Source organism: Cervus canadensis, chromosome 5 (genome assembly GCF_019320065.1).
Source record: "Cervus canadensis isolate Bull #8, Minnesota chromosome 5, ASM1932006v1, whole genome shotgun sequence".
In the NCBI taxonomy this organism is placed as follows: Eukaryota; Metazoa; Chordata; class Mammalia; order Artiodactyla; family Cervidae; genus Cervus; species Cervus canadensis.
Window position 1 is genome coordinate 3,946,798 of NC_057390.1, and position 12,883 is coordinate 3,959,680.

The 12,883-nt window shown below is 44.9% G+C and overlaps 1 protein-coding gene across 1 annotated transcript in view; it reads left to right on the plus strand.

The window, feature by feature from the left end:
• The first annotated feature begins 590 nt into the window (after positions 1-590).
• The window catches only part of LOC122441313 (dolichyl-diphosphooligosaccharide--protein glycosyltransferase subunit 1-like), a 28,029-nt gene continuing 15,736 nt past the window's right edge, over positions 591-12,883 (plus strand). The window contains exons 1-3 of the mRNA XM_043467695.1: positions 591-631; positions 849-960; positions 3,265-3,348. Coding sequence (XP_043323630.1) covers positions 591-631; positions 849-960; positions 3,265-3,348 — 237 coding nt within the window. The remainder of the gene's footprint in view (positions 632-848; positions 961-3,264; positions 3,349-12,883) is intronic.

Here is a 12,883-nt window from a genome sequence, read left to right on the forward strand (position 1 = left end):
AAAGACAGCTGTCTTCTTCCAGTTCCTTAAAAAGTGCTTTAGTATCTTTTTAAAAATATTTATCTATATTTATGTATTTGACTGCACTGGGTCTCAGCTGCAGCACACAGCATCTTCAGTCTTCACTGTGACATGCACGATCTTTAGTTGGGCCAAACGGGACATAGTTCCCTGACCAGTGATCGAACCCAGGCCCCCTGTACTGGGAGCGCGGAGTCTTTGCCACTGGACCACCAGGGAAGTCCCACAAGTGCTTTAGTATCTTTTCCAGCTGTCTTGTAGTTCTCACAATGTCGACTTCATCAATAGAGAAATGGTCTGGATCTGCTCTCTATGGACAGTAAGTCAATTTGTGACTTTCTCAATACTACAGAGACAAATAAAAAATAAATGGCCTGTTAGACTCAAAAGAGCCAGAGACGTCACTGAATTCTACATGAAGCTTCTGGTTACTTGAGGGTTCCTCAGACCCATGGGACCTGTCATCAAACACACAGTCCTGGGCTGAGTGGGGGAGAGCATGAGGGAGCAGTGGACCCTCACCACAGAACAAGTCCCAGAAGTGGGAGAACGTTCCCACAGATGGCGGCATGTGGGACCTGGGAGCAGGAGGGGCGGAGGATGCTAGGAGGTGAGTAGGACCTGCGTTAACTGTTTAGCGCCGCCTTACACCGAAGGAGAGGCCTTCTGGACTCTACCCTGGAATTCCTCCCTTCTTCTCTGCTAAACTCCTGCCATCTTGGCAACGACCTGGCCTTGAAAGAGAGAAAATACTGTCTTACAGATGAGGGCATGTAGTTGGTAGAAAGTCATTACTGACTCCTGTTCATGCTGCCTTTCCTTTCGAGGTGTCTGGAGGCCTTTGAGAAACGAGGAGACGACACAGAAAGCAATAATGAAGAAGAAAAAGAATCTGGAACACAGAATCTGGAGTACCAAAGCAGTACATTGATAACTAAGGTTGAAGATCATAATTGGTATACATGTTACACGCTGTGCAAAGAAGGATGAGGTATAAGAGAGGACCAGGGAGTGTGGGAGAAACAGGGATGTCCCTTCCTGTGAAAGGCCACCCTGCACACAGGGGAACAAATAGGATCAGAGATTATAAACAGTCTAGGTGAACTGGACCAATGGAAGGATTCATTCAGCGCTTACATTTAAAAACTGGGAGATTTGCACATTAAAATCTGGGAATCCGGCTTCTCGTGAAAAATCAGAAGGTGCAATAGCCCAAGACACGCGTCCTCAGAAGGCAACAATCTGTGCTGGGTCTGCAAGGAACTGTCTGGAAGGATGGGACAGGCAATCTCCTCTTGGACAGTCCCCAACACCCCCTATCATCTGACTCCTTTTTTAAAATAGATATTTATGTCTTTATGGCTGTGCTGGCTCTTCACTGCATGCACAGGCTTCCTTTGTTGCAGAGCACGGGCTCTAGGAACGAGCGCTCAGTGGTTGTGACACATGGGCTTCGTTGCTCCGTGGCATGTGGAATCTTCCCTGACCAGAGACTGAACCCATGTCCCTTGCATTGGCAGGCAGATTCTTAACCACTGGACCACCAGGCAAGTCTCTCATCTTACTCTCTACCACTGTGACTTCTGGGCCCCTATAGCACATGAATTTGTTATTCCTGACTAGTATATCTGAAACATTAGATGAACAATTAGAGGATGATTCTGTACCTGCAACAAAAGGCCACTTATGCAGTCCAGCCTCCACTCGTTCTCATGGCAAGAGGAGCATCATAAATCAATTCCGTACATTATCATGACTGTTTTGCTCAGGGGTATCGGGCTGGCTGCTGAATGAATCCATCTGTCTCTGGCAGCTGGACAAGGAAGCCTAGTTGCAGTGGCCAGCCTTGCACTGTGGGCCCCCTTGGAGGACAGAGTGGATTTTAGGATGGTGTGTCGACCCTGTACACTGCTGCTCAGCTCCTGGGGGGTGGGGGGCAGAAGAGGAAGTTGGGATCCTGTCCTGACATCAGCCTTCAGCATAAGGGTGCTGTGGAGGAATGCATGAATAATTTACATCACAGCCAGACCATGCTCAGCAAGCCTCAGTGGCAATGAATTAACCTTGTGTGCACTTCCTGTCTGCACGTCAGTTTCTTTTCCACCTCATGTCTGTGGTGAGCTTATGAATGAATGCATTCTCTGATGCCTCTGCTTTCGGACAGGCAGTCTCAGGATCCTGGGCTGAGCTTCCAATTGCTGACTTGCCGTTTACAAACTGTACATTATAAGATTTCTAATAACACATGACTTTAAAACTGCCTCTGCTAAAGAGGAGTCTGGATGGAAGTGGAGAAACAGTGGTTCTTTTAGAGTTTCTGAACACGTGTGCATGTGGGAATCAGGAGACCTGGGTGTTCTGGTGGGAGAAAGGAGCGGCGGGGGGGCGGGGGGGTTCGGTGGGAGGAAAGCAAACATTTCAAGAACATTCTCTGACTTGGGCACTTTACATATGTTTTCATTGCTTATAGCACTTTATAGTGGTGACGGACAGGGAAGCCTGGCGTGCTGCAGTCCGTGGGGTCGCAAAGAGTCAGACATGACTGAGTGATTGAACTGACTGATAACATTTTACAGATGAAGAAACAGGTCCCTCCAATGTGAATCCCTAGAAATAGAATGTGCATCACATTTGCAACTTCAGATTTTCCACAACAAGGACCTACTGTATAGGACAGGGCACTCTACTCAATACTCTGTAATGAGCTACATAGGAAAACAGTCTCAGAAAGAATGAATATACACGTATGCATAACCAAATCATTTCACTATACACCTGAAACTAACACAACATTGTAAATCAACTATACTACAACATAAAATATAAATTTTTTCCCAGTAACCACGTTTTCAAAAGGTAAAAACAGAAGTAAAATGAGTTTTGATGATATATTTTATTTCACTCAAAACTCCAAAATAGCTCATTTAAATATGCACGTGCAAAGTCATTTCAGTCATGTCCAACTCTTTGTGACCCCATGGACTATCACCCCTCCAGGCTCCTCTGTCCATGGGATTTCCCAGGCAAGAATACTGGAGTTGGTTGCCATGCCCTCCTCCAGGGGATCTTCCCGACCCAGAGATTTAACCCGTGTTTCTTACATCTCCTGCATCGGGAGGCAGGTTCTTGACCACTAGCACCACCTGAGAAGTCCCTTTAAATAGTGTGAAAAATTATGACTGGGATATTTCACTTTATTTTTCAGATTAACTCTTTGAAGTTCAAGATGGAGCTCCCATTTAGGGCACCTTTCAGCGTGGACCGGCCAGAGGAAAAGTGCTTAAAAGCCACGCGTGCAGCAGCAGGAAACCGTACGGTCCTGGGCAGGTGGGTGCGCTCAAAGCTGCCTGACCTTGGGCAGATTACTTAATGTCTCGGGCTTCCTGTTCCCTTATCACAAAACCTGTAGGATAGTAGTTGGACTTTGCCCAGCTCACACATGTATGCTCAGTCCCTCCTGGTTTTATGACAACAGATTAGCAGGACAGAGTGGTCATTGTGTCACAGAGGCAGGGAAACCACAGGTGCAGACAGATGGCAAAATGACTTATGTGACATAATTCCGAGTCGAATCTGAAATGTAGGTGACACGGTTTGTGAAAGCCAGTTTTCACAACATGTGGACAGTGGGTCACGCCTAAGAGTATTTGAAGCCTGGTCAGTCCCTCCACCCCTCGGTACCCCAGGGGGCTTCCAACAACCTGTCAACTGGCCTTTACCCGGATAGGAGGGTGCTGACACCACCAGCCATAAGCACTTTCTATGAGACCCTGGGGAGATGACAACTGCTTTAACCTTATCACAGGACTCTGTAACTTCTCTAAGATTCGTGTGTCGATATTTGTTGACAATGATGATTGTGCCAAAGCAAGAAGGCATGTGCAAAAATGCTGCATGCAGGCTGTTTGAACAGCTTTTCTGTTTTATTCAGACCAATCAGGCTGAATTTCTAATATGAGTATTCAAAGAATTGATGCTAGTTAGCCAAAATCTTCGGCTTCCCAGGTGGTGTTAGCGGTGAGAAACTACCTGCCCATGCAGGAGATGTAAGAGATGCGGGTTTGATCCTGGGTCGCGAAAACTCCCTGGAGGAGGGCATGGCAACCCACTCCAGTGTTCTTGCCTGGAGAATACCATGGACAGAGGAGCCTGTGGGCTACAGTCCATCGGGTTGTAAAGAGTCAGACATGACTGAAGCGACTTAGCACACAATGCAAAATCTTAGCTAGAGAAAGCTAACTAGAATGAGAATTTATGAAAAGCAGAATATCTTCGCTAACCAAAGGGGAAGTTTATTCTGATAAAATCAGGTTGCTAAGGTACAGAATAAGATGCAACTTAAAATTATCACAAGAAGAGACTTCCCTGGCGGTCCAGTGGTTAGGACTATGCCTCCACTAGGGGGGGCCTGGGTTTGATCCCTGGTCAGGGGACTAAAAGCCCACATGCCATTCAGTGCAAGCCAAAAATTTAAAAAAAAAAAAAAAATTATCACAAGAAGAAATAGCACAGAAGTGAGAACTTGCCTTTGGACCAAACAAATTCCCTCATGTCTTGGTTTTCCCACCTTTTTCACCGTGACTTTGTTTCCTTACTTGCAAAGTGGGGAAAGTATATACCTTCCAGAGATAAGGGGTGAAGTTAGATTCTTAGCATGATAAACGTTAGCTCCTCTTTTATCTACATTACTGAGAATAGATGCGGTGAAACAGTTAAGAAAAAAAGGCAAAGACTTTTGCGATTTTGAGTGCTTTTGCCTTTTTGGGGCTTAATTCCTTTGAATAAAAAGAAATAATTGTTTCTCTGATTAGGCAAGTAACACATTGATTGTTGGATACTTAGAAAATACAGAAACATGTATTTTTAAAATGACCAGTAATTCTACCACCACCCAGAGATAAATACTGTTAATACTTTTGGTTTGGTCATAAGCATGCCTGAATGCAAACATTTTTATTTCTTTTTACAAAACTGGAATATTATTACAAAAAAAATGTTATAGCACAATTTTCACTTGTATGCTTTTATTTTTAAGAAATTCTTAAATGTTTTGGAATTTCTCTTATTTTAAAAATATTGTGTGAGAAATGACTTAATAGTTACATAATATTTCACTATCGGGTGCACCATATTTTATTTAGTCCTATTTTTGGAAAAGTGGGCTGTTTCCAAGATTTTCAATATAGTAAGTCTGTGTGATATTCTTGCACACAAATTTGGGGGCACATCTGTTGATGTCTTTAGGATAAATTCCTAGCAGTGGAATGAAAAATTCTAAGGGTATTTAAGAGGTCCTGACACAGTACTGGGCTTCCCTGGCGGTCCTCCAGTCTTTTTGCTGGGAAAATCCCATGGACAGAGGAGCCTGGAGGACTACAGTCCTTGGGGTCACAAAGAGCCAGACATGACTGAGCAATTGAAAAGCAGCAGCAGCAGACACATCACTAGATCACCCTTCTGAAAGAATGTAACCACCGACAATGACTCTCCTGGGGCCAAAGATCATTTTTGTACCATCTGGCCTCAGACCCAAACGATCAACTCCAATTTGAAAGCAATAGATGTGAATGGATGAGTTGTAGGTATGTATAGGAGTTCTAGCTTTCTATGAGGCTGGATATATTATTTCCCAACTTTTGTAATTGGGATGCAGGGCTCAGAAAACTGAGAGTGGGCCAGACAGTTTCCAGAGATGAGAACTTCACTGAGAATGGGAAGCACTTGTCAGCTCTGGGATCAAATATAGGATTGTACTAAGAATGTGGAAGGTCCTTACAAATGGCAAGATGCTGGGTCGGTTCAAATTCTCTAAGGGGAACCCGTTTGCTCTAGACGACTTCCGCCCTTGGCAGATGAGGCTTCTGGCTCTATGCCTGCTGTAATCAGCTAGAAACAGGGCAGCCCGGAAAAACAGAAAACCAGGCTGGGGGCGCTGGAAGACAAGGGCCTGGGGGCTGGAGGAGCAGGAGAGGAGCTCGGGGCAGGAAAAGCTATGAGAAGGAGGCACTGGGTCTGCGGTATAGCCACACCAAGAGTCTGCTGGAGACTAATGACAAGCTTTCCACCTTTACTCAACATAGTTTTGGGAACGTCCCTGGTGGTCCAGTGGTTAAGAATCCACCTTGCAATCAGGGGATGTGGGTTTGACCCCTGGTTGGAAGCTAAGATTCCCACATGCCACGGAGCAGCAGTTACTGAGCCTGTGCAGTCTGGAGCCCACTTGCTGCAATGAAAGATCCTGCATGATGCAACCAAGACCCAGCGCAGCCAAATACATAAATATGTTTTTTAAAAACACATCGTTTTGGAAGTCCCAGCCACAGCAATCGGAGATGAAAAAGAAATAAAAGGAATTCAAGTGGGAAAAGAAGAAGTAAAAATGTCATTGTTTGCAGATGACATGATACTATACACAGAAAAATCCTAATATGTGGAAAATCCTAAAGATGCTACCAGGAAACTACTAGAGCCCATCAATGAATCTGGTAAACTTACAGGATACAAAGTTACTACACAGAAATCTCTTGCATTTCTATACACTAACAATGAAAGATCAGAAAGAGAAGTTAAGGAAACAATCCCATTTACCATCACATCAAAATAAATATACCTAAGGAGACAAATGACCTGTACTCTGAAAACTATAAGACGCTGATGAAAGGAATAACTAATTAGATTTTATTATTGTAGTGTAATTGCTTTACAGTGTTAGTTTCTGCTGTACAACGAAGTGAAATAGCTACACACACACATGGATGCCCTCCCTCGCGGACCTCCCTCCCCACCCCACCCCGGCCCCTCCAGGTCGCAACAGAGCACCAGCTGAGCCCCCTGTGCCGTCCAGCAGCTTCCGGCTAGCTGTCTATTTCACACGTGGTAGTGCATACATGTCAACCCTGACCTCCCAATCCATTCCACTCTCTCCTCCCCCACCTCCGGGGGGGATCCACACATCCATTCCCTACATCTGTGTCTCTATTCCTGCCCTGGAACTAAATTCACCTGTACAATTTTTTCTAGATTCCACCTACATGCATTAACACACAAAATTGTATGTGAAGCACATCTTGACAAAGCTGTACTTAAAAAAAAAAAAAACAAAACAGGTTGGCAATGTTCTGAGGACAGAGACAGCATCTGAACGAGGCTGAGGAGGGAGGAGGGTGGAATGGGTGAGGGGCTGGGGGAGGAGCCAGCCACGCTAAGACCCCCTCCTCTCTGAAGCATCCTTTGCCCCTGAGACTCTGTTGGGCACCATCTCCTGTCTCCTTGCCTTCCTGTCATTGTGCCTGCCTGAGACAGTTCCATGGAATCAGATACTTCCTATTGGCTCTGGTTCTGGAAACTGCAGAGTTGTTCAAAGCCAGGCTCAGGAGTCAGAAAGACCTGGGTTTAAGGAAGCGTTGTGACGCCATCACTGTGATACTGGACACATTTGGTAGCCTCTCTAAGCCCGTTTCTTAAGATTGGGGTAATATCTATTTCAAAGAGTTGTTTTGAGGCTTAAATGAGGTAAAGCTCAGAAGGCTGCTTGCTTTGTGTCTGACTCACAAGCCAGTGTTTGAAGGAATGTTCTATCTGGGAAGAAGAGAGCGGACAGATTCTAAGGAAAATGTCATCACGGAGGAAGCCAGAGTCCTCAGAACATGGCCTCAGTGGTACTTATTTTGGTCACCTGGTTGTGTTTAGATGGGTAAAGACATGGGTGTCAGCAGATGTTCCTGACAGGTGAGGTGTTACTAAATTACCAGTTTCCCCTAAACAGAAAGCAATAAACAGTAGCTGAGCCAAGGCTTAAAACTCAACATTAAAAAAAAAAAAAAACTAAGATCATGGCACACAGTCCCATCACTTCATGGCAAAGAGATGGGGAAAAAGTGGAAGCAGTGACAGATTTTATTTTCCTGGGCTGCAAAATCACTGCAGACAATGACTGCAGCCATGAAAAGAAAAGAAGCCTGCTCCTTGGAAGGAAAGCTATGGCAAACCTAGACAGTGTATTAAAAAGCAGAGACCTCACTTGGCTGACAAAGATCTATATGGTCAAAGCCATGGTTTTTCCAGCAGTTATGTATGAATGTGAGAGTTGGCCCATAAAGAAGGCTGAGTGCAGAAGAATTGATGCTTTTGAACTGTGGTTTTGGAGAAGACTTTTGAGAGTCCCTTGGACTGCAGGGAGAGCAAAGCAACCCATCCTAAAGGAGATCAGTCCTGAATACTCATTGGAAGGACTGATGTTAAAGCTGAAGCTCCAATACTTTGGCCACCTGATGTGAACAGCCAACAGATTGGGAAAGACCCTGATGCTGGGAAAGATGGAGAGCAAAAGGAGAAAGGGGTAGGCAGAGGATGAGATGGTTAGATAGTATCACTGACTCAATGCACATACATCTGAGCAAACTCCGGGAGGTAGTGGAGGACATAGTAGCCTGGTGTACTGCAGTTCATGGGGTCATAAAGACTAGGACACGACTTAGTGACTGAACAACAACAAAAGTGCTTGACATTCAGTATCTTATTTGCTACTTATAACAATAGCTCTAAGTCACAGATGAGGAAATCAAGACTCACACAGCTAATCATTACAACAAGGCCACGAAACACTCTTACAATGTGTGCAAATCATGTACTAACTCATCGAATCCTCAGTATCCTAGAAGGAAGTGTGATATTGTGATTTATAAGAAGTAAATAATTGGTCTTGTCCCTGGGAGCACAGAGCTCCCCCACTGAATGAGCGTTGAGAGTGAAGGTGTCTGCAGCTCAATTCCAGAAAAATAAATGACCCAATCAAAACATGGGCCAAAGATCTAAACAGACATTTCTCCAAAGAAGACATACAAATGGCTAACAAACACATGAAAAGATGCTCAACATCACTTATTATCAGAGAAATGCAAATCAAAACCACAATGAGGTACCATTACATGCCAGTCAGAATGGCTGCTATCCAAAAGTCTACAAGCAATAAATGTTGGAGAGGGTGTGGAGAAAAGGGAACCCTCTTACACTGTTGGTAGGAATGCAAACTAGTACAGCCGCTATGGAGAACAGTGTGGAGATTCCTTAAAAAACTGGAAATAGAACTGCCATATGACCCAGCAATCCCACTCCTGGGCATACACACTGAGGAAACCAGATCTGAAAGAGACATGTGCACCCCAGTGTTCATCGCAACACTGTTTATAATAGCCAGGACATGGAAGCAACCTAAATGCCCATCAGCAGACGAATGGATAAGGAAGCTGTGGTACATATACACCATGGAATATCACTCAGCCATTAAAACGAATTCATTTGAATCAGTTCTAATGAGATGGATGAAACTGGAGCCCACTATACAGAGTGAAGTAAGCCAGAAAGATAAAGACCAATACAGTATACTAATGCATATATATGGAATTTAAAAAGATGGTAACAATAACCCTACATGCAAAACAGAAAAAGAGACACAGATGTATAGAACAGACTTTTGGACTCTGTGGGAGAAGGCGAGGGTGGGATGTTCTGGAGAACAGCATTGAAACAAGTATACTATCAAGGGTGAAACAGATCACCAGCCCAGGTTGGATGCATGAGATAAGTGCTCAGGCCTGGTGCACTGGGAAGATCCAGAGGGATGGGATGGGGAGGGAGGCGGGAGAGGGGATCGGGATGGGAACACATGTAAATCCATGGCTGATTCATATCAACATATGGCAAAAACCACTACAATATTGTAAAGTAATTAGCCTTCAACTAATAAAAATAAATGGAAAAAATAAATTAATTTAAAAAAAAAAGAAGTAAATAATTGGTCTTGTCCCCAGGAGCACAGAGCTCCCCCACTGACTGAGCCTTGAGAGTGAAGGTGTGTTTTGTTATATTAATGAGGTGTTCAGCTTTGTATGAGAGGGAGACCCAGGGCCTCTCCCTGCCCCATAGTTATGAAACACACTTAGGGGAGAACTCAACTCCATGCTAATTTAACAGTTATTAATAATTTATAACACTTGTTCCTCAAGGATTGTTTTTCCACGGTGCTCAGAGCTCAAGAATTAGAAGATAATAAAATTTTAGCATTAAGATAAAACTGGGTTAAGAGCTTTTCTGCCTCCATTTTAGGTTATAAAGTAATAAACAAAGATGCCCCTGTAGGCTCCCATGTGCAAAACTCTAATGCAACCATGTGAATCAAGAAAATAGTAATAAATTAGAAGAAAATGATCATCTGGTACACAAGGAATAGATTATTAGAGTAGTAGGTCAACATAAAGAACCTGAACGGGACAGGAAGGGGCTGGTGTCCAACGCCAGCTCTGTTGCCTGCAGTGATGTGTGACCTGCAGGTCTGGATTTATCCTTTCAGCAGGTGTCCACTGGGCAGCTGTGACTTGACACCGGCTGGGCTAGTCTCACCAAAATCAAGGAGATGCCTTCCGTGTGTGGTCCTCACCCATCTTCCTGCCCTTCCCCTCTTTTAAAACAATTCCAGGGACTTCCCTGGGGGTCCAGTGGTTAAGAATCCACTCTGCAATGCAGGAGATGCAGGACTGATCCCTGGTTGGATAACTGAGATCCCACGTTCCACAGACCCACTGTGCCTTCTTGCCGCACCTAGAGAGTCCATGCATCAGGAGATTCTGCAACTAAGACCCAACGCAGCCAAATGTTCTTTTAAAAGTTGTACAATTTAAAAAAAAAATCCATTTAGAAAAAAAAGGTAAAATGCAAATACTTTTACTGCTTGGGGCTTCCCTGGGACTCAGTGGTAAAGAATCTGCCTGCAATGCAGGAGACCCCGGTTTGATTCCTGGGTCAGGAAGATCCCCTGGAGAAGGAAACAGCAACCCACTCCAGTATTCTTGCCTGGGAAATCCCATGGACAGAGGAGCCTGGCGGCTGCAGTCCACGGGGTCAACTGCCCGGCCTTTCCTACTTGGAGGCTCTAGTGCTGATGATGCTGGCAGCCTCTTGGCCCTGCTGCTGTTTTCTCTGAAATGAAGTTATCAGTCGCTCAGTCATGTCTGACTCTTTGCAAACCCATGCACTGTAGCCTGCCAGGCTTCTCTGTCCGTGGGATTTCCCAGACAAGAACACTGGAGTGGGTTGCCATTTCCTTCTTCAGAGGATCTTCCCAACCCAGGGATCAAATCCACATCTCTGGCATTAGCAGGTGGATTCTTTAATGCTGAGCCACCAGAGAAGCCCTAATTGAAATGCTTGCACCTGGACAAACACTCATTTCCTTGAGCAACAGAATACAAAGAAACTACAAGGAACTAAAAATAACTTAGCACAGTCAGTTATGAACCATAAGATAAAAGGCCACAAACTAACTGCCAACTCTGAGCTAAAGCAGGATCCTGGCATGCCCCCCTGCACTCAGCACCGCCAAGGGGGCGGGCAGACCATCTCAGCCTCCCCTCCAGCTGGACCCACTGAGCCACAGCCACCCTCACCCCATTTAAGGGACTAGCCCACCCCCACTCAGGGAGCAAGCAAGGGCACCTGTTACTTGTTTTGCTACTTGTGCTGTAGCCCTGAGCCTCAAAAAAGCCTTGCCTGAATTCCTCTAGGGGCCCACTTATCAATTTCTATTGATTAAAGAGTCTAAGGCAATGTGGGAGACCTGGGTTCAATCCCTTGGGTGGGAAGATCCCCTGGAGAAGAGAATAGCAACCTGCTCCAGTATTCTTGCCTGGAGAATCCCCATGGACAGAGGAGCCTGGCAGCTTACAGTCTTCAGCTCAGTTGAGTTCAGTCACTCAGTCGTGTCTGACTCTTTGCGACCCCATGCCAGGCCTCCCTGTCCATCACCAACTCCCGGAGTCCACCCAAACCCATTTCCATCGAGTTGGTGATGCCATCCAACCATCTCATGCTCCGTTGTCCCCTTCTCCTGCCCTCAATCTTTCCCAGCATCAGGGTCTTTTCCAATGAGTCAGCTCTTTGCATCAGGTGGCCAAACTATTAGAGTTTCAGCCTCAACATCAGTCCTTCCAATGAACACCCAAGACTGATCTCCTTCAGGATGGACTGGTTGGATCTCCTTGCAGTCCAAGGGACTCTCAAGAGTCTTCTCCAACACCACAGTTCAAAGCATCAATTCTTCGGCACTCAGCTTTCTTTATAGTCCAACTCTCGCATCCATACATGACCACTGGAAAAACTGTAGCCTTGACTAGACGGACCTTTGTTGGCAAAGTAATCTCTCTGCTTTTTAATATGCTGTCTAGTTTGGTCATAACTTTCCTTCCAAGGAGTAAGCATCTTTTAATTTGGTTCCTGCAATCACCATCTGCAGTGATTTTGGAGCCCCCAAAAATAAAGTCAGCCACTGTTTCCACTGTTTCCCCATCTATCTGCCATGAAGTGATGGGACCAGATGCCATGATCTCAGTTTTCTGAATGCTGAGCTTTAAGCCAACTTTTTCACTCTCCTCTTTCACCTTCATCGAGAGGCTCTTTAGTTCTTCTTCACTTTCTGCCATATGGGTGGTGTCATCTACATATCTGAGGTTGTTGAAATTTCTCCCGGCAATCTTGATTCCAGCTTGTGCTTCCTCCAGCCCAGCGTTTCTCATGATGTACTCTGCATATAAGCTAAATAAGCAGGGTGACAATATACAGCCTTGATGTACTCCTTTTCCTGTTTGGAATCAGTCTGTTGTTCCATGTCCAGTTCTAACTGTTGCTTCCTGACCTGCATACAGGTTTCTCCAGAGGCAGGTAAGGTGGTCTGGTATTCCCATCTCTTTCAGAATTTTCCACAGTTTATTGTGATCCACACAGTCAAAGGCTTTGGCATAGTCAATAAAGCAGAAATAGATGTTTTTCTGGAACTCTCTTGCTTTTTTTTTTTTTTTTCAGATGTTGGCAA